General features: G+C 41.1%; 2 protein-coding genes across 6 annotated transcripts in view; one reads left to right on the top strand and one right to left on the bottom strand.

Moving 5' to 3' along the window:
- The window catches only part of AMMECR1 (AMMECR nuclear protein 1), a 109,157-nt gene extending 98,978 nt beyond the window's left edge, over positions 1-10,179 (top strand). For 2 of the 5 annotated variants that reach the window (XM_004281534.3, XM_004281535.3), the window contains 3 exons: positions 4,017-4,107; positions 5,504-5,600; positions 7,935-10,179. In XM_004281534.3, coding sequence (XP_004281582.1) covers positions 4,017-4,107; positions 5,504-5,600; positions 7,935-8,049 — 303 coding nt within the window. In that variant the 3' untranslated portion in view covers positions 8,050-10,179. Of the gene's footprint in view, positions 1-4,016; positions 4,108-5,503; positions 5,601-7,934 lie in introns of those variants that run through there. The other 3 variants (XR_004477876.2, XM_033408821.2, XR_004477877.2) reach the window with 3 other exon arrangements.
- TMEM164 (transmembrane protein 164) overlaps positions 9,803-22,089 on the bottom strand; it is a 179,465-nt gene continuing 167,178 nt past the window's right edge. The window contains exons 8-9 of the transcript XR_004477878.2: positions 14,263-14,422; positions 9,803-13,735 (exon numbers count right to left, since the gene is read on the bottom strand). The gene's annotated coding sequence lies outside the window, so the exon portion shown is untranslated. The remainder of the gene's footprint in view (positions 13,736-14,262; positions 14,423-22,089) is intronic.

Below are 22,089 nucleotides of genomic sequence, written 5' to 3'. Positions count from 1 at the left end.
AGGTTCACAAGTAAAAGCGAGACCCTTTTGTAGTGCTGCTAGTGAATTATAGGACTAACACTTGCCTTATAGACAGGCTCAACTTTGTGCAATTGAGCAGAGCATAATATGGACTACGTATTATAATGAGGAGGGAGAGGGCACTTATTTTTAATGTTCCTGCGTTGAGAGTCACTGCATTAGGGGGTAATAGTTTTAAATGAAGCCACATTTCTAACAAGGGACCAGATAACAAGGATAAATGAAATCTGCAGACAGTCTAGAAGCTTCATTTTAGCCATTATTTATAATCTCTTCTCCTACCAAACCTTTTTACTATGTAGCAAAATTGATTAATTTGCGTGTATCTCTTTTCCCTGTGCCCACGTGCTCTCCGATAGAGCAGTGAACAAATAGAGAGATGGACAAGAGAGGAAAGAGGATGAGGCCGAGGCCAGGGGGAGTTGGGGATGCATAATCCCCACACTGAATAATCAACTCCAGAATAATCAAGATATATTTTAGGGTCCTAACATTAATCTTGATATTTAATCATTCTGGGTGATGTTAAAAACAAAAGATTGTATAATAGCATTAATAAAAATCACTTGCTTTGGAAAGGTTCGGAATAAATATGGCTTTCTTTTTAACATGAAATAGGAATCTGTTGAACTGCTCTTAATGTCCGCTCACAGCACACACAGATACAGCTCTGTTTAATTCCATATCCTCTTATCTATAAGTCCTACATTTAATTTGCTACCATTCGAGTTGATTTATAGCTTTGCTTAGCAAAAGTACAGTCTTGATTAAAAGGACATTATCACAGCTGATGGACCTTGAAAGCATTTTTCTCCCCAGACCTTCTAATAATTTTGAAAATGACCTGAAGACTCCGATAAGGCTAGATTTGCACGTCTCCAGCTTTTGCTCACCTGGCTGTACTTTGGGCAGTGGTGGCTAGGGGTGTTTGGTGACGTAGTTTTCCCATATGCTAACTCCTTATCCATCCTGAGAAATGGAAAGTTACTGCGATAGAGTTTTCTAGCAAGTTTGCCTCAAGGAATCCCAGACCCCTGGTTAGCTGATCTCTTATCTAGCTGATCATTGCAGCTAGAGCCTTTGTCTCTTGGGATGCTGCTGGCCTGAAGGATTCTCCAGTCTGTTGAAGGGAGGATTCAATTATTATACACGAGGGTTCCATTTTGGAGTTGCAGCTGTGACAGATGCCTCCCTCCAACAGTACAGAATTCATTTTGGTGCTCATTTCAGTGGAGATGACTTAATTTGCAAAGCCAGTGATTACCACAAGTTGGCCAGATTGGGTCAGTCTCCACAGCAGGCCATTTTCCACTCTCCTGTTCTGATTGCGCAGTATGACTACTTGGTGGCGTCTGTGGTTCTGGGAGCGAGATGCTGTTGCTCAACAGGTGACAAAAGGCTGTATTATACTTTGATTCTGTTCAGAACGTTATTACCATTCTCCTGATTCCACTAGTTGAAAGAAAAATGAGTCACTCTGGCTTTGGCTTTATATCTCTGTGGAGTATATTTTTGACCTAAGAAATAAGTTATTTCTCACAAAGGAATCACTTGGATATCACCATACCTACAGTGCAATTTACAGGGGCTTTCGATTGTTCAGAATCGTAGGAACACAGAAAAGAATTAAAAATTGTAAATGTGGTACTAATTCAAAATGGGGGAATTTGGGTAATTTTTTTCATGTCAGATTTGACGGTGGGGCTTCTCAAAATACAACAGTAAATCAGTTTTATCCATGAGTAATTTTTATTTTGGTCAACATGTCCTTCCAGTTTGGTCTTAACCTCTTCATATGCATATATCTTTATTAAGCTATTATTTGCATACCATGCAATTGGTCTTACCTCTTTTCATTTTTAAATTACTAGGCTTCAAAATCTCTGTCATTTTTGTTGAATAGCACAGAATGTACTCCTATGAAGAAAGGATTTATGTCTAAATCACCTCCAATTTGCCTAAATCACTTTTTTTCCCCCAATACTTAGCCACAGTTTGTCGGAGCTCGACTGATTATTAGAGGTTATCTAGTTAACCCGGAATAAAGACCACTTGGGGAGTTATTCTTTTTACAAACTATACTTGCGGAAGTAGGAAACCTGAAATTCTGATAACCTTCGCAGCCCGCACCCCAACCCCATACCAATTAAACAGCACTGATTGAGTCTAACATTCTCATCTCACAGATAGGGAAACAGTCTTCCTCTCACAGTTTAGATGAGACACCTTAATAAACACCAAAACTCTTTTCAATTTTAACATGACAGATTTTTTGATACATTGAGTTGAAGTTGCAGAATTCACCTCAGTGAATGATGGGAGCATAAATTATTTATGCTGTATGTTTTTAAAAACAAATTATGAAGGATCTAATATTGTTGAAGGAAAAAATTTCAAAGTCACTGATCAGAAAGTCAGTATACAGAAACTGTTGCAAATTTGTCATTGTCTCCATAACGTGTCAGGCACTAGGGAGATTAGTAGATGTCCTTTATCCTGGAAATGCCTGATAGCTAAGCACTCATATTTCTTCTCAGCTGTCCATAGTCATTTCCCACAGGGTATGAGAGGCCTTACTGTGTTAGTTTTTAAACAGCTGCCCTGATTGCATTTTCAGCAGAAGGATATTCATAAGAATACTGATATTAGGTAGAAGAAATAGCCACAGAGATAGGCTTTAATAAAAAAACATCAACTGCTCATAAGATCTGACAGACTCTAATGGATGGATGTGTGAAGACCCGGGGAAAAAATAAAATGGATTTTCCAGAGGACTTCTTATTCCCTGAAAAACTGGGAAATTTCAGGCTAAGCGCAGAAGAAACAAAAGAAGTTTTCATGGACCCCTTTTCCTCTTCTAGACCTTTACCTCCATACAGATGAATGGATATAGCCACCTGCTCTGAAAAGAAGCCCCTTTCTCTGGTAAAAATGTGTACCCTCCTGGACCTTGGACAACCTTAAACTCCACCTGGGAACCCTTGATCTAAAGCAGCCATAGATTTGGGAGAGCAGAATGGAGTTGTTATACTTTTGAAATGTCATTTTTGTTATCAGTGTATAAAAAGAAGATAAGAACTTTTTGTGATCTTTAGCACTATACACTATTCTATGTGAGACATGACGGGAAAGGACAGATTCCTTTTGATTGAATGCTAATCAAAGAAAAAGTAGATTACTTTCTTAAAACATTAGCAAGAAATTGCCCACACTTACTTAGGAGACCACCTTTTTTAGGGTACCATCAAAAGTTTGTCTTTCACATAATAGAGTTATAGTGGTCTCTGGGTTAGTATATAAGAAACTGTGTAAAAATGCCCTGCCCCAAAATCATTTGAAATCTTTATTGCTCTCGGATTTGGCAGCAGTGTTGTAGATATACAGTGAGGGTTTGCCACCTGCGCACTTTAAGCCATAATACATTTTTTCAGAAATGCCGTAATGGGTGACGATGCAGGATTTGATTGTTAGATTTTTTTCAGTCTTATCTGTGTTTGTTTATCTACATATAATTCAAGGTTTCAAAGAGACTAGACAGTTTGGGAAGAGAGTCAGCAGACCCAGAAGTTTTGAAACTCGATCTGAAATGGTGATTATCCCTGAAAGCAGGATGGTTGCTTGCTATCTCTCTGAAGTCGGTTCCCTTGGTCTAGTTCCTTATTGTCATGAGCCACAATTTGGGGGTGGGGGCAGGACTCTTGCCATCATCGATTGTCTTATTCTACACACAGCCCCAGAATGGTGGTCCTGGTTCCAAACAGAATGGCATAGCCCGGTGCATGCTGGGCACATGCAAAAATCAGTGTTTTCAAGTCTCCATGGCCATCATAATGGCCTTCAATCCTCAAAGTCAGTGTTTCGGAAAGAGAAAACAGATATGCCCTTCCAAAAGCAAGGGGAAGGGAAGAACTGCATTCTCTGAAAGTTAAATTATAACTTTTTCTTTCTGTTTCTGTGAAGAAGACTGTACTAATAAAACTGCCAATTTCTTTCAGGTGGGTGTACATGGCATTAGAATAGAATTCATCAATGAAAAAGGATCAAAACGCACCGCCACCTACCTACCGGAGGTTGCAAAGGAGCAAGGTCACTGTTGTACTTTATTTCATATGACCTAGTGAAGAATTTAAACAAATAATACATATTGAAATGCGCTATCTGACCTTGCAGTTGTATCTGGTAATTGATCACTGTCAGATTGTAAGAAATGACTCTTCCATCGCTGCCACTGCAATGTCTGTATGAAATCGGTGAATTACACAGAAGTTGAATCTCTGCACTGAAGTTTGGCAGCAAAAACATATAAAAGTATACTTTCAAAAAAAGCATAGATTTGTAAAAGGTGGGCTTTATTTTAGGCGATGGTTTGCTATGAATTTTAAGTGCCATTTTCCCATATTCCACTGGGCTGTAGCCTTGTGGCATAAACAAGCCTTTAGTTTGACGATCAGCCACACCGTTCATTGTCAGTATCAAATGTTTCCTTCTTAGGTGGTTGCCATTACTCCTTCTGCTACTATTAAGATTGTAAGTGTCCCATGAAGAAAAGGAGCATTGAGAATACATGAACTATTAGTGTTTTATATGTTCCTAATCAACAAACGTTTTTCGATTTTACAGATACAGCACAAACCTTTATGAACTACCAGTGTAACACAAAATAACGTTTCACTCTGTAGTATCTTGTCCTTTCTAGCCACTACTAAATTATAGTTTCATGTTAGTTGAAATGAATACCTCTTCTTTATCTCATGGAGCTTTTCTTCTCATCAGAAAGCATTGGTAATTTGGTTTTCCCATATGTTTCATATAAATATGATATATAACTACAAAATTTAATATCATTAAACCCCCAAATGAGAGCATTAGTCTTTAAAGCAGCTATCTGCAGATTTATTTGGGTTGCTTTCGAAAATTTCTTAATTCTGTAGTTCCACTGACTCTGTAAAACATACATAAGAGGTCGAGGGCCTCGGGTATGAGTGTGCATCCTGTGTCAGAACCCATAAAAATGCCTTTGAACGCTGCACACAGATGCACTTGATAGCCTGCAGAAGATACGGTTAGAAATGGCGATTACCATGAGTTAGTGTGGGAGTTCTAAGTACTACTGAGTTGGCTCAGTGAGGCTTTTCCTTCCCTTTTAAAGATGTCACTGTTAGAGGAGAGTACAATGTTTGTGGCTTGTTACTGAGACACGACCGAGCAGTTACTGCCCGCCAGCCTCTTAGGCTCCTTGCCTTCAAATGCAGTTGAGATAAAGAAGCCAATGTTGCTAGCCAGCAGGGATAGCTAGAATTTAAGGTGTCCCGTGGTGTCCCTGCTTCTGTACAGGATGAAATCTTAGCTCTTCTGTGTGACTGTTTTTAGGACCAAAGGGGTTGGTGACAGTGATAGCTGACCTCTACAGTCATTTTGTATTTAACCAAAAGTGCTTGTTACATGTGCTTGACTGGTATTTTATCTGGTCTGCTCTCCACAGGATGGGACCATATTCAGACCATAGACTCCTTACTGAGGAAAGGAGGATACAAAGCTCCGATTACTAATGAATTCAGGAAAACCATAAAACTGACCAGGTACAGAAAGCATTTCCTAGTGCAAGGCTGACCAGTACATTTTGATGCGTATACTTGTAACCTTTTGATTTCTTTGGTCTCTCTAACTATACTTGCTTCTCTTTTCTGAAAGAGTGGAAATGAGTGGCAGGGCTGTACTGAGGGTGAATACAATGAACTCTGCTTGGCAGTAAAGCCCATATGATGTATGAGCCCATCCTTCGCATCGTAGCTCTGTGGGCTTACTCTGGCTTTGTTAAAGAAAGCCCTCTGAGCCTTTAGAGTACATTATTGAAGAAAGTTGCCTGAATTAGAAATTGGCCAGCTTTTGACATTGCTTAGCAGAACCCCAGGATCCTGATAAAGCAGTCCTCAAATTTGAATTTCACCTTAGAATTTTGGCAGTGATAGAAAGCTTGCTGAAAAACACAATTGACAAATGCTAAATGTATTTCTGCATGGGCTCATAGGGGTACTTATTTAAAAAGGAAAATATCAAACATTTTGGGAAAATGAGTTGCTGTTTCCATTTCTTTTAATTCCACAAAACCACATTGAATGCCTATAGTCTAAAAATGGACTATTCTCAGCTCTGAGGAGTTACAAATTTGAAAATGCCTGCATTGCTGCTCTCTCTGAGTTCATATTCTAGGAGAATAGAAGCGCATGTACAAAAATAATTATTAATATACAGCAGAATGTGATAGATGATATGAGATCATAGAGTAGGGAAAGAGGAATTCCAGGAGGGGGTTGAGGATAACAGAAAATTTCAAAGAGGAGGTAGATGTGAGGCTGGGCTTGAAGAATGAGTAGAATATTTGACAGGTGGAGAGTGGGGGAGCAAAGGGATTAACTTAAACAGAACTTGGTGAGTCAAGGCATGTAGGTGGCGAAGTATGGGGCAAGTTCTAAGGAATCTTCAATAGTCTGATTTGGTTGGTCTCTCGGTGTACATAGAGAAGGTGGTCACTGGGGAAAATATGGCCCAGAAGGTAGAGCGTAAGAAGTTTAAACCTGATGCTATAGTCAATTGGTAGCCATTGAAGGGTTCTGAACAGATGGATTTGGGGAAGTGTCAGATTAGAATTGGAAACAGGAAAAATAATTAGGAGACACTGTTATTATCTAAGAATCTGTGGCAGCAATCCAAAGAAGGTGAAATGGGAGCCTTAACACGAGCTGTGGCAGTGGGATGGGAAGAAAGGAAGGAAAAAAAATATTGTGGGGAAAATGAAAGGACTTAGTCATCATTCGGAAGTAGGGAAGAGGAGCCAGTCAAGGCTTTCATCTCAATAAAAGGGACCAAGGCAGTCCCTTTCACCAAGAGAGGGACCACGTTGGGGAGAGTTACATTAACGTATTGATTCTGGATTTGAAGTGCTTCCTAGGCTATCTGTATAGAAATGTCCAATAGGTCACTGCAAATGTACGTGTGTAGAGCTCATGGCTAGAGATGGTGATTTGGGATCATCTGTAAAGAGGACATAGTTGAAGCTGTGAGGCAAGAGTTCACTGAGCTGGGACAGAGCGTAGGGGCAGAAGAAGTGAAGGTAGAAATGTAGGAAACTCCTACAAGGCGAGGGTAGGATGAGTAGTCAGAGAGATAGGGAGCAGTCCGAGAGGCAGGGGGAGAACCAAGGGAGTATGGAGTTGTGGAACACAAGGCACAAAAGAGCTTCCAAAAGGGAGTGCTGCGCGGTATCCTAATGGAGAGGTCAGGCATGATGAGGGGTGGCTTCTGAAAGAGCAGTTTCTGCGGAAGCGCGGCAGTAGAAGCCAAGAGGCACGGGGCCGAGGAGCGGTGTGAGATGAGGTAGAAAATACACGTTACTCTTCTGAGAAGTGTGGCAATGAAAAGAGACCTGAAGATGGGGGGAAAGAGGATTGAGATACCACGATCAAGACAAGTTTTTTGTTGCTACTGTTTTCCCTTAATGGCAAGACCTGAGACATGTGGACAGAAGGAAAGGAATGGTTAAAGAGGAAGCAACGGAAGATCCCGGAAGAAAAAGTAGTCAAGTGAATGAAATGCATACATGACAGTAATAGGCTGGCCTTCCTCCGTTCTTTCTTGTTAGCAAACCGGAGCTGAGGAGGGCAATACAATTTCTAGAACAATTTAAACAAGGAGTAGTAGAGTGCAAAGAGCACCGGATTCAGACTCTGGATTCCTGGGTTCTGATCTCAGCTTTGCTGCTTATTAGCTGTGTGACAGTGGGCAAGTCACTTCTTCTCTCTAGGCCTCTGTTTCCTCACCTAGAAAATTATCTCTAAGGGTCCCTCCTAGCTCTGACATTCACATGTCACCTATTTCGTGATGTTAACTTTGTCTCTTCCCTAACTTTCTTTCAGGTACCGTAGTGAAAAGATGACCTTGAGCTATGCTGAATACCTTGCTCATCGCCAGCATCATCATTTCCAAAATGGCATTGGGCATCCCCTTCCGCCATACAACCATTATTCCTGACACTGAGCCACACAACCAGTCACTGGGCCTCTCTGCAGACCTCTTCCCAGGAGACCCTACCCCTTCTTGGTCTAGCTATCTCTTTTACTGTACCATTTTATGATGATAGTTTCCGTTGCCATGGTGAAGCTTCGACATCGTCAGTTAAGATCATCATGGTAACGGGTAGGAAAATGGCATTTATTAAGATGATCCTGTTTTATTATATTAGGTCATTGATTTTTTTTTTTTTGCAGCATATATGAATTTTGGGGTTTTCTTTCCTTACAATATTATGTGGAATTTTGCTTTGCTATCTCAGTCAGGTTTGTCTTTCTGTCCTTCTTGCCTTCCTTCCTGTCTTCTTTCCTTCCTTCTTTCTTCTCTTCCTTCCTTCTGTTGACTGTGGATGGAAGAATTCATGCAGTTTCTAAGGATTTCATTTAGGTGTTTCTTTCATTTTCCTCAGTAAGATAGGTCATTTTTGATAGCTGTGTTTGGGAGTAATTCATATCAAATTCAGGTATTTGTATATTACTCTTGAATTTGTCTGAAATTCATTTTGCTATGAGAGCTTAGTATGTGGGTCTTCACTGTTTAAGTATATGTTTTTCCCATGGTTAGAATAGATGAACTTTCGTTCTAGTGTAGAACATTCGAAGGTCCATGATAGGACTTGTCACAGAGAGTGAGAAATCATTTATGCCTATTGTGCTGGCTATCACAGGAAAAACTGCCTCATCACTTTATAGAACCAACTTACAAACTAAAACACTGTTTTAAGAAAGTACAAGCTACCTTTGAAATATGCTACAGAAATTATTTTGAAAAGCAGAGAATATCAGGAAGAGAGCAGATACAGAATTTAGTGCCTTTGAGAAGAATATAATTATGTGGAATTAAGAGGGGTTAGAAGAAAGGCAATTTAGAGAAATATTCTTAAAAATTTTATTGTTTCTATAATGTGAAACAACAGATTAGACAAATTGCTTACTCTTAAGTATTTTTTTAAGCTGAAAAAGATTATTTTGAGCAAATAACCAAAAAGAGACATGTGTCTATTATATATTAATTTAAATTTGTTAGCTTTAGGTTTCAATAAGTCATGATTGGCCAGAGACAATTTTAGCTACCATTTAAAGAAATAGTAAAGATAATCTAGTGAAACAAAAGTTAATACATGTCGTGATTTCAGACATGTTTGTCATGGGGACAATACTGGAGTTTTAGAAATACTATAAAATTGCTTGAATCTCTTTCTGCACTACATACTTTTGATAGAAACACATTTACTATATCGATAAGATGTTATGTTACCCCTGTAAAAACGGAGTTGGCACTTAGATACGATATAGTTGTTAGAGCCCAGCTCATTTGCAGGGCTAGTCTTCCCATGATGCATATGCAGAGAACTTCCTAATGTCAACGGGAGGTCTATATGTATATCCCCAGGAAAAATGACAGATGATTCTGGAGAAAGATTACCTTCATTTTATGGTAGTAAATATATATGTGTGTGTGTGTGTGTGTGTGTGTGTGTGTAAAATTTTTTTCAAACAAGGAAACAAATATTTCAAGTGATGAATATGAGTGTGGTGCAGAATATATAGTCTAAAACTATGAGATGTCACTGAATATCAAGATGGCATAGCTTATACATGTAGTTGCTGTGACAAGTGACAGACTGCTAGTTCAGAATTTGAAAACCCTTTTCTAGTTTGTGAGATTAATCGGCTGAATTCCTTCTGCTTGTCCTTATGGCAAAGCAAACTGCTTTTGTTTTTGATGAGAGTTCTCAGAAGTTTGTTGGTATTCCTTCGTCCGCAGCATCTGTTGTTGGAATAACCATTTTCAGTCGTGATGCCTTAACCAAGAAGCCAATTGTTAGCCTGAAATGGAATCTCGGTAGCCAGTTCCACTGAACCTAGAGATTAGTCAGAGAAAGCTAGCTGCTGGGCTTTAGAAAGGGATTTTGAGTCCTTTCATTTCTACTTGGGAGCAGATTAGTCTTTCAGTATAAAAACAAGTGGCTACCTGATGGAAATTTTTTCTTGCCCTTATAGGGAAACTGAGCACAAGCTGAATGATATTGTCTGCTGCAAGAAAAAAAAAAAAAAGTAAATAAAGCAAGCAAACCGAAGAGAGACAAAATAGACCAATATTGATCCATCTTATCTATCATCTCATCAGTTCAACAGGCTCCTCGTCCTGGGTGAGCTCATGGTTAGAAGTTTTTTTGTTTTTAAAGAAAAGATCTATCCCATACGTGTGTGTGTATACTTACAATACATACATATGTGTGTGTTTATGTATTTAACGGTGCTAATCAATTTTGAGCAGGTCACGTGACTGGTCATGCGGACTCTAAAATCATATCAGATTTTTAAAAATTCTTGATATATGCAGATGTTATACAGATTTTCTTACCAGTGTAATAATGTTATACTGAAGAAATAACCATCCTGCAGGCTTCAGAGGACGAGGTCAGCAATATTTCCCACCGTGGCTTGGGGGAAAAGGATAGTTTTGTCTCCTTTTGTGTTCAAATTAACGCACAGTGCATTTTTGTGTCTAAGTAGCTGTTGACTAAAAGACTTTGTAGTGTAAAGGGTGTTATACAAACTTGTAATGGTGTGCTTCAAACAAATGCTAGACCCTTTCACCTTTGTCGTATATTACAAAGCTGTTAAATATGTAGTTTGCATTAACTTTGAACATGTTGAAATATGTAGCATGTGTTTTTAACTCAGACGAAGATTCTGACTGCACAGGTTGTGTTCTAGCCAGTTGTGGTTTATTTGTGCAGAAACACAAATGTGAATTGCACTCTTGTCACCAGAATATTGTGTAAGTTCAGTGATCTCTAAACAGCTCAGAAGTAATACTTGAACTTCATTTGAGTAGCACAAAGTTTACATAGCCCCCCTTTTAAATGTTAATTAGTTCCATTTATGTTTTCCGTTTTCAGATGCAACTGGGTATTTTTTTCCTCTTGGAAAATAGTACGTATTTTACTTTGGTATGTAGCAAAAGGCTTCCATTTCTGGAAGGGTTTTTTTGTTCTTAGAAAAGGTCAGCCAGGTACCAGATTCTAGAAGAACAATTGCCCCTCCCCCCCCAATTAAGTGGCCTTCTGACTGCACGAGAATATGTGCTACTGCCCTGCCCGCTCCAGTCTCCGGTGTGATTGATGGAGGAAGTGCAAGGCTTGCTCTTTACCCCCCGCCCCACCCGCCCCGCCGCCCCACTTAAGGCAGTTATAAGAGTTTCAGTCCAGAGCATACAGCCCCAGTGTGCAGCACACCGGAAGTTTGTATACTGGCCTCTGTTCATGTCTTCAAGTGTGCAGGAAATCCGAAACTGTCATCTGGAATAGGCTCCATCTCTTGTGTGTGTTAGATCAAACCAAAGAAGCCCCCAGCCATGCCCAAATGCTGCTCCAAAAGCCTGCCTTCCAGTCCTTACAAAAACCTTGCAGGATTAAATGTGTTAACTTTTTTATTTTTGTACAGTTTCTAAGTGATTTTTGCTAGTGATGTTAAATTGAATTAAGCTTATTTGAGGGGTGTGAGCACCTCCTCCATTTAAATAAACTGGTGACTTTCCTTTTATTTTATAAAAGCAGAAACCCGTTGTGTGCCTCTCGATTTAAGGGTTTCTGATTACATTATTCTTAAGACCAGCATTGATCCTTTATATACAAAGATATGTTTTCCTTGTTTTTTATTACTGTTTCAGAAGAAAATAAACCTTTTATTTTGCTCTGGACCCAGTAACTGCGCTGGTACATAGACGCACTGAGAAAACAAACTTTTGTAACCACCTCTGACTGTTTTTGTATATGAAAGTTGATTACTTTTGAAATATTTGGATCTAGTTTCTAAGTTATTTTTGTGTTTTATATGTTCCCCAAAATTACTTTGAATCGGTCACCAGCATAATGAATTCTTGGTGATGCAGTGGTTGGACTTGTAATGAGCAAAGCTACCTGGAGTAGCTCTTCTCCTCGTCCCTTTCTTAGTACCCTGTTTTTTGATTACAGTAAGACATCACAGATTACCTGAAACCCCTTTCAAGTATAACTAGATCCTCCTTCCTTCCACATTTAATTGCTTAATAAATAGTTTGAAGAAACTATTGGAAATGGGCATTTTATATGACATGTATGGCTTTAAAATATTACAAATGAAGAAAAAGAAAAATGGGAAGGTTTATGTGGGTCTGTAAGGTATGGCTGTGGAAAGATATTGTAGTAGTTTTGACACTATTGTTATTACCTTTAAAATCATTTACCCAATAAAATGTTAAAACTGAGTTACCATTTGTGGTTTCTTTCTTTAACCGGCCTCATCAGAGGATTTGGGGCTCATGGGTACTTCTTACTAAAAGCTAACAAATAGTTGAAGCCTTTGAAATAATACACTTAGGAACTGATACGGGTTTCTTTCCAAACTGGCACTTGGGAAACCTCATCTGCTTACGGTTGCTCCCTACCGTATGATTTACCTATGTCATTCTTTTACCCAGCCGTGAATCCTGGCCTGGTGATACAGTAGTCTGGCCTTTATTGAGCACCCTACCCTGGCCACGGAGCTGAGGCAAGCAGCAGGCTTGAATTCCAGCGGCGGCATGGCTATACTTAAGCCCGCTCCAAATTTCTTCCAGATCAGTGTATTACTGGGTGTCTCCCTTTGTGAGCTGGTAGGGGCAGTAGCAGTGCCATCCAGCACAATCATCTGGTGAGGTGGGAAGGCTTTCTTCTGCCATCATCAAGGCTTTGCCATTTTCTCAGTACAGGACAGAAACTAAACATGCCCAAGATGTGGCCGCTCGGAGCTTGTCCACACTCCTCATACACACGCTGGGCACATCACACACGTAAACGTATTTCCAGTTTTCCAGTTCCAGAGTGGTATGAGGTGAACCCTGTTCGCCACTTGAGCTTGGGGAAAATGTCTTGAGTGAGTATCGGGCAAGGCAGCTAGTGCTACTGCCTTCCGAGGGCCAGATGGGAGCCTGCTTCAAGCAAGGGATCTCTCGGTGTGCTACCTCTATCAGCTGTTGCCTTAGCTCTTCCTCTATGGAAAGGCCATCAGGGACATTGCTGACATACCTCTGGCTCTTTCTAAATCATTTGCTGTCTCAGTTCCATCATGCATATTTCAGGATTAATTTCTAATGAATATATGCAGGACAATTTTCTGTTACGTTGCCCCAAAACCCCACACCCCATGTGAATTTGATGACACGTGCTCATGTCAATCACAGTGGCTAAAAACAGCCATCTCGGCTCTAGAGGACTGTTGTGGTTTGGACTAGTGCTCCATTAAGGCAGCCATCTGCTCAGGGCCAGTTTCATCATTCATGTTTAATGGTACACAGGATTTTTTAATGATTTAGACGATATTAATAGGTTCAGGTAGAATGAAGTAATTTAATGAGCCCACAGCATTCTCTTTTTATAGCATTAGTGGTTAACTCAGTGGTCTGGACAGATTTCAACTTCAGGAATCACACTCCACCTACCTAAATTCTCCCCAGAGTTTCAGCATTTCCTCTTTAGACTTCATGCCCCACTGGGCACCTTTTAAATTGCTCCACTGCTTCAGAGGGCAAGTGTGACTGTGTGAGTTGCGGCAGTTCCTCTCTGCTGATGGAAAATACTGTCATATCCGAGGGGTACCATCACTGTGAGCTGGGGGGAAGTCTGCTGTGAGGAAACCACACCTGGTCTCAGAGCTGCCAGTCAGGAGCGCTCAGTGAATGACTGCCATTCAGAGAATGGCTTCTCCCACTTTCTGCAGCTCTGACCGCATGAGCCGAGACAAGTGCGAGTTTGGACCAAGCTCTGATGGCTTCCCATCTGTCTGCCCAGGCTTTTCACCGGCCAGAGGAATAGCTGAATGGGAGGACGCAACTGAGCCAGGCCCTGGGTATACTGCTTTGGCTGCTATAGTCAGCGGCCTTCCTTGATCCCTTTAGCGCATGGTACAATCCCCTGTTCCGAACCCCCCAGCCTGTTGGAAGAAATCTTTTTAAGAATCGGGGAAAAAAACTGCCTTAGGGTCCAAGCCAGTTGGACCCTCCTCATCCCAAGAACTTGGTTATAACCATGTTTAAAATGACACTTAATATATTATGTCCCGAGTAGATGGACTGTGTATCTCAAATGGTTTCAGTGGACCCACCCAGAGGGCTGGTGAGCGCATACGCGTTATATGAAGAAACACTGACCTGCACTTGCAGATTTCCATCATGACGGATGATCTCACATTAGCTCGACAGAGGTTAGATTGTAGGATGCACTAAGTCTGGAGCGCGCGCTGGGCGGCGGCTGCGTTACGTGCCTCCGTGCTCACAACTGCCCTGGCGTCCTTGAGTTCCTGCTCCCACTCTAAAAGGATGCAGCCAAGTCACAAGGGGCGGGTAATTTGTTTAGCCTTTAGTCTCCCTCCATGCTGGAAGAACCTCTTTGCTTTTTCATCAGAATCTTAGCTGCTACCTCATTAAGTTACAAGTACGAGACTAAAAACGGTATTTCACTGTTATAAAGTACGAATGCATACCAGTTACTTATAAAGTTAATGAGAACGACGAGGCTGTTTGGGTGACTATAAAAATTTGTAATTGGGGTGACAGATGACAGTTATAGTCTCAGCGCTCCATTGATTTCTATATTGTTTTGGCTGTACAGCAGCAAGAAGGTCCTGATTTGCAAAGAGAAAGAGGTGGTATCTTAATATAGTTTTATGAAAGTGAGTACCTATTGGCCTAAATTATAAAACCCCGGTGCAGTCACAACCTTCTGAACCAGGCCTGACAAGGGAGGCCTGCAAGAAGTTCAGGCAGGAGAAGCATCAGGCCTGAGGTTTGAACAGAATGTGTCAACTTGATGGTTCCTGCTGACCCACTGGGTGGTCTTCAATTGCCATTCTGAATGTAACACATTAGATGTTTTGGTTAGGTGTTTTGGTTTTGTTTGTTTTTTTCAGTTTTTATTACAGTGTTTAAATATTATACATTTAAACACACACACGTTTTTTGAATCAAATGTTTATGGAAACTTCGATCAGTTCCAACAGAATGCCGGGTCCCGGTCCCGCGGGACAATCTGAAAACCACTGCTGCTGCCCCAACGTGCCCAGTTATTTTGAGAGCCTTTGGCAAAGCACCATTTCATCTCCTTTTCCATTTGGCCTTTTCCTCCCAAATGTCAGGCTCAACGTGATCCATCAATATTTACTGAGTGCCCGCCCCCCACCCCCCCGCCCAGAGGCACGGCACCCTGCTTGGTTTCAGAATAAAGATAGTATCATTTTGTAAGACAAATTAACAGTTCACTGTGAGCTGAGAGTTGTGAGTGGCATACAAGTTTGGTCTAGCTGGCAAAAGTCATTCAGACTGGGGCCCAGGTGACATTGGGCTGGATTTATAGTGTTTCCCTTAAATGGCTCCCACCTCAGAGTGGCATTAATGAGCAGGGTTGTAGCGGCCCTGTTGGGAAATGGCATTTCTTTGGCCCTCCAACGTGTTAGCAGCAGAGACCACCCAGAAACCGGGCACGGTCATGGTTCCTTGAGCGGAGGAGAGGATTTGTTCCCACAGTGAGGCTATCTTGCTCCCTAGCAGGAATGCCACGGTGGTTGGGAGAGAAATTATCAATACATGACCGTATAAGAGACAGGTCTGTGTACCTGCAGAGTGGCATTTGGTGGCTCAAAGTTTTGTTTTTTTTACTGCAGATCTGCCCTCTGAAAGGTATCAGGCCCTTCCCATGACCAGGAGAGAGAGAGAGCAGCACAGAGAGAAACTAGGCTGTTTGCTCTACGAGGCTGCCCTGAGGCCTGAAGAAAGGTTATAGTATGCTGACTAATGGAAAAATCCATTCATGAGGCAGGAGGAGAGATAAGATAGTGAGGGTAACCCACCCAGAGAGGGAAATCAGAGTCACCTTCTGAATCACCCACTACATAGAAAGGGCAGGAAGGCGATATTAAATTTGGATATTATAAAACAGGAAACACAACTGGTACACAATAGAATGTTTAAATCACATTTTAACTGACAGGAAGCTGCGGAGAGTCGCAGTCATTGCCTGAACACCAGGCAGATTTGAAACTAGGAGCTGCTATCGTCACTTTTCATCAAAGTAGCATTTCCACCCCACCATATTCTGGAATGATCCAACGTTAGCGTATGTGTCAACATGTGTAAGTGGATTTGCGTGCGTCAGCACAGGAGACGGGCTGGCCGGACCGTTGGATGGGGCAATCAAAGTCCCCACTCGCACACAGCCTGGCAGGGTAGAAAGGGGGGTCTTGGATTGGAAAGAGCGGAAAACCCCCATCTTGTTTGAAGGACAGTACTAGTGTGAGTAACGCAAACGTTTCCCTAAACTTTCTCTACTTAAACATTCACATGAATTCCAGGAACTCTGCATGGAGATATTGCCGCCCCGCTGGAACAGGCCTCAGCAATGGCCCCTTTCCCAGAATTGTGGTGGGGGACAGTGGTGGGTGGCCATAGTGACCTCTGTACGTGAAGCCATGCCCCTCAGTGCCTAGCCTATGTGGTCCATGGTGCTCATGAATCATGGGGTTGAGAAGAGGAACACGGGGTTAATCCAGTCGTTCAAATAGGCTGGGACTGCTCCTGCAGGGTACGTTGGGCCCCTCCTCCCCCCTTTGGGTTTGTACCACTCCAGAAGAATCTGTGGCCTTGGAGAAGATCAAATAGAAATTGCTAATGGTCAGCCCTAGGCTGGGAAAGTGCAGGCAACACATTTGCTCTTGGGAAGGTTACCCAGTGAGTCCTGTGAGCAGGGTGCACAGTGCACTTGAGAGTTAAAAAGAAATTCCTTTCTTTTCACCCCCTTTTGTTGACTTTTTTTTAATTGTGGTGAAATCCACATGACACAATTAACCACTTGAAAGCACACAGTTCAGTGGTATTTAGTGTATTCGCAATGTTGTGCAAACATCGGCTCTCTCTAGTTTTAAAATTTTTTCATCACTCCATAAAACGCTCCGTCTCTATTAAGAGGTCACTCCCCATTCTCCTTTGGCCATCACCTAAGTAACCTCTAGTCTTCTGTCTCTCTGAATTTGCTTATTCTGGACATATCATATAAATGGAGTCATACAACGTGTGACCTTTTGTCACTATCTTCTTTTACTTAGCATCATGTTTTCGAGGTTAATCCAAGTTGTTGCCTGTTTCAGTACTTCGTTTCTTTTGATGGCTGAGTAATATCTCATTGTATGTACAGACCACAATTTGTTTATCCATTCGTCCACTGATGGACATTTGGGCTGTTTCAATCATTTGGCTCTTAAAAATAAAGCTGCTACAAACACGTGTGTCTGAGTTTCTGTGTGGACTTTATGTTTTCATTTCTCTTGGGTAGATACTTAAGGATGGAATCGCCCGGTCATATGGTAATTCTATGTTAAGCTTTTTGAGAAACAAACTGTTTTCCACAGTGGCTGTACCATTTTACATTCCCACCAGTATGAAGGTTCCAATTTCTCCACATCCTCACCAATACCTGTTGTTATCTGTCTTTTTGATTACAGCCACTCTAGTGGGTATGAAGTAGTATATCATTGTGGTTTTGATTTGCATTTCCTTAATGACCAGTGATGTTGAACACCTTTTCATGTGCTTATTGGTCATTTGTGTATGTTCTTTGGAGAAATGTCTATTCGAGTCCTTCGCCCAATTTGTAATTGTGTGGTCTTCAAGAGTTTTTCATGTATTCAGGATATTAAACCCTTATCGGATATGTGATTTGAAAATATTTTCTCCCATTTTGTAGGTTGTCTTTTTCACATTCTTGATAGTGCCCCTTGGTGGACAAAATTTTTAAAATTTTTATAAAGTCCAATTTATCTATTTTTAATTTAATTAATTTTAACCTTGTTGCTAATGTTTTTGGTGACAAATCTGTGACTCCATTGCCAAATCCTATGTCATGAAGATTTATCCCTATGTTTTCTTCTAACAATTTTAGCCCTTATATTTAGGTTGTTGGTCTATTTTGAGTTAATTTTCCTACATGGTGGTGTACTCCAATGGTTGATTTTCTTATGTTGAACCACCCTTGCATTCCTGGGGTAAATCCCGCTTGGTCATGGTGTATAATCCTCTCAATGTGTCATTGGATTTGGTTTGCTGGTATTTTGTTGAGGATTTTTGTGTCTGTATTCATAAGGATACTGGTCTGTGGTTTTCTTGTGGTATCTTTGCTTGCTTTGGTATCAGGGTAATGTTGGCCTTATAGAATGTGTCAGGAAGTGTTCCTTCCTCTTCTATTGTTTGAAAGAGTTTGTATAGGATGAGTGTTAAAGCTTTAAATGTTTGGTAGAATTCACCAATGAGGCCTGTTTTGGTTTTTTTTTTTTCTTTTTTTTAAGTTGGGAGGTTTTTGATTACTGATTCAATCATCTCTTTACTTGTTCTAGATCTGTTCATGTTTTCTATTTCTTCTTGAGTCAGTTTTGGTAATTTCCATGTTTCTAGGAACTTTTCCATTTCATCAAGACTAATTTGTTGGCATACAACTGCTTATAGTATTCTCTTATAACCCTTTAAATTTTTGTAAGGTTGGTGGTAACATCCTTGCTTTCATTTCCAATTTTAGTTATGTCTGTTTTTTCTTAATGAGTCTAGCTAAAGATTTGTCAATTTTGTTGATCTTTTTAAAGAACCAACTATTGGTTTCATTGATTCTATTTATTTTTCTATTCTCTATTTCACTTAACTCTGCTCCAACCTTTATTATTTCTTTCCTTCTGTTGGCTTTAGGTGTAGTTTGTTCCTTTTTCTAGTTCCTCAAGGTGTAAAGTTAGGATGTTGATTTCAGAGATCCCTTTTTAATACAGGTGTTTAAAGCTATAAACTTAACTCTGACCACTGCTCTCACTGTATCCCAAAGGTTTGGTACGCTGGGGAGATTGGGATTGACATATACGCACTACTATATATAAAATAGATAACTAATAAGAACCTACTGTACGGGAACTCTACTCAATACTCTGTAATGACCTACATGGGAACAGAATCTAGGAAACAGTGGATATGTATAACTAATTCACTTTGCTGTACAGCAGAAACAAACACAACATCGTAAATCCACTATACTCTGATAAAAATTAATAAAAAATAAAAAAAGCATATCGCAAGAAATATATGCAGAAAAAAAATTTAAATGGTACACTGTATTTCCCTTTTCATTCATCCCAAAGCATTTTCTAATCTCCCTAGTGATTTCTTCTTTAGCCCGTTGGTTAAGTGTGTTGTTCGATTTCCACGTACTTGCAATATTATCAGCTTTCCTTCTGTTTTTGATTTCTAGCTTTATTCCGTTTGGTCAAAGAAGATACTTTGTTTAATTCCAATCTTTAAAAATTTAGTGATGATTGTTTTATGGCCTAAAATATGAACTATCCTGCAGAATGTTCCAGGTACACTTGAGAAGAATGTGTGTTCTGCTCTTGTTGGGTAGAGTACTCTGTATATGTCTTTTAGGTCTAATTGGTTTATAGTGTTGTTCAAGCCTTCTATTTCTTACATATGTATTGTCTAAGTGCTTTATCCGTTATTTAAAGTGGGATATAGAAGTCTCCACCTATTATTGTAGAACTGCCTGTTTCTCTTTTCAATTCTGTCAATGTTTCCTTCATATCTTTTGGAGCTCTGTTGTTTGGTGTGTATATGTATATAATTGTTATAGCTTCTTGATGAACTGATCCTTTTATCAATTTTATTTGTCTCTGGGTCTAAATTGAGTCTCTTGTAAGCAGCATATAGTTAGATCATGTCTTTTTAAAATCCATTTTGCCAGTATCTGTCTTGTAATTGGTGAGTTTAACCCATTTACATGTAAAGTGATTACTGATAATGGAGAATTTTTTTCCTGCCATTGTGCTATTTGTTTTCTACATGTCATATCTCTTTTTTTCCTCAATTCCTCCAGTACAGCTTTCATTTGTGTTTGATGAACTATTTTCTAGTGTACCATGTTGATTCCCTCTTCATTTCCTTTTCTGTATCTTTTATTTTCTTAGTGGTTACCATGGCGATAGAGTTAACATCCTAAATTTATAACAATCTAGTTTGATCAACTTTTTCTTTTCCTTTTAAATAGACTATAATTTGAGAGCAGTTTTAGGTTCACAGCAAAGTTGAGCAGAAAGTACAGAGAACACCCATATACTGCCTGCCCCACCTCCTCTGCCTCAGACACACACAGCCTCTCCTACTATCAGCATCCCGCACCAGGGTGGTACACTGGTTGCAACTGACGAACCTACATGGATACCAAAGTCCAGAGTTTACATTAGGGTTCACTTTTTTTTTTTTTTTTGCGGTACGCAGGCCTCTCACTGTTGTGGCCTCTCCCGTTGCGGAGCACAGGCTCCGGATGCGCAGGCTCAGCGGCCATGGCTCACGGGCCCAGCCGCTCCGCGGCATGGGGGATCTTCCCAGACCGGGGCACGAACCCATGTCCCCTGCATCGGCAGGCGGACTCTCAGCCACTGCGCCACCAGGGAAGCCCTAGGGTTCACTCTTGATGCCGTAAAGTCTATGGGTTTTGACAAATGTCTAATGAAATGTATCTACCATTATAGTATCATACAGAGTAGTTTCACTGTCCTAAAAATCCTCTGTGCTTCACATATTCATCCCTGCCCGCAACTCCTCCTGGTAACCACTGATCTTGATCACCCCTTTTTAACAATTATAATAGCCAATATTTATGGACTGCTTACTGCACAAAAAGGACCAGGTTATACACTTTCAACAGCCTTATGAATTTTCGATTTTACAGACTCTAGATCAAAGAAGTTATCAGTTACCCAAGGCCACGTAGCTACAAAGTGGCAGAGCCAGGATTCAGACGGTGTTTTTCAGGCTCCAGAGACAGCTTTCCATCGTTCACTCTGCTGTGTTAATGAAGATGAAGATGATGGTGACAGTGGTGGTGGCAGTAGTGGTGGAAATGGTAGTAATGATGGCATCTAACAGTTATGGAAGTAGTGCTTACAGTGTGCCAGGCACCGTGCCAAGTGTCTTATCTATTCACTCTTCACACCTGCTCTGTGAAGTCGTTATTATATTTATTATTATTATTATTGCCATTTTATAGACGAGCAAACTGAGGCTCAGGTTAGATAGCAATCTCCCTCAAATGCATAGAACCTACCAAGTAGAGGCTAGTGACTGTGACTGAAGACTTCGTTTTGCCTATCCGCCATCTCTCTCTAGGGCTGAAGATGGCAAAAACATAGGACAAGGTCTTTCCCAGAAAATTGGTTGGCTTGGTCTTTGAAGTTCAAAATCCAGGGACTTAGACTTGACGTTCCTGGGCTCTTTCTTTTCCAAGGACGCGTGAGGTCTGACAGCACTGCTCTCCCGTGGGCAGGGCAGACTCTCCCCTTGGCTGCCCAGCCTTAGTTATTGTCTTTCTTGTCACAGGAGGACTGACCCCAGGCTTCTGGGTACACAACCAGGGCGCAGAAATAGCCCCCTAATCGGCCTCATCAGCTTTGAAGGAGGCCGCTGCAGGAGGGGCCTAAGTAGGCCAACACTTTAACCCAGTTACATGAGGGCGGCTGTAATCCGGGCTGATCATGTCTTGCTAAGCTCCCTCGGGGGGTGGTGCGGGACGGGAATGTCCCAAAACTGCTTCCTGTGCCCAAGTATCCCTGGATCTCACTGCAGACACCCCTTTCCCTTCTGGAAGAGCCTGGCCTCAAGGCTACAAGGGCCGAGCTTAATTAGAGTGGCTGCCAGGACTTGAGGGAAGGTTGGTGGCAATTTCCAACCACAGTGAACGTGCATGGCTTAGGCTACCCTAGGTGCTGCTTTTCCCCGAAAGGCCCACCGCCTAACTCTTGTTCCACCTTGTTAGACGAGGTGAGGAAGTCATCGTCTCCCTCTGCGTGGGCCAGACAGCCACTTACATCAACCCAGGGAGCTCAGGACAGGCTGCGCTCCCTTCCCCTGCCCCAGCCCTACCAGCTCATCTCTGGCAATGAGCAGCCCCGGGAGCTCCCC

The sequence above is a fragment of the Orcinus orca genome, chromosome X (assembly GCF_937001465.1).
Source record: "Orcinus orca chromosome X, mOrcOrc1.1, whole genome shotgun sequence".
NCBI classification, from domain to species: domain Eukaryota; kingdom Metazoa; phylum Chordata; class Mammalia; order Artiodactyla; family Delphinidae; genus Orcinus; species Orcinus orca.
This window is presented reverse-complemented; position numbering and strand designations above follow the sequence as displayed.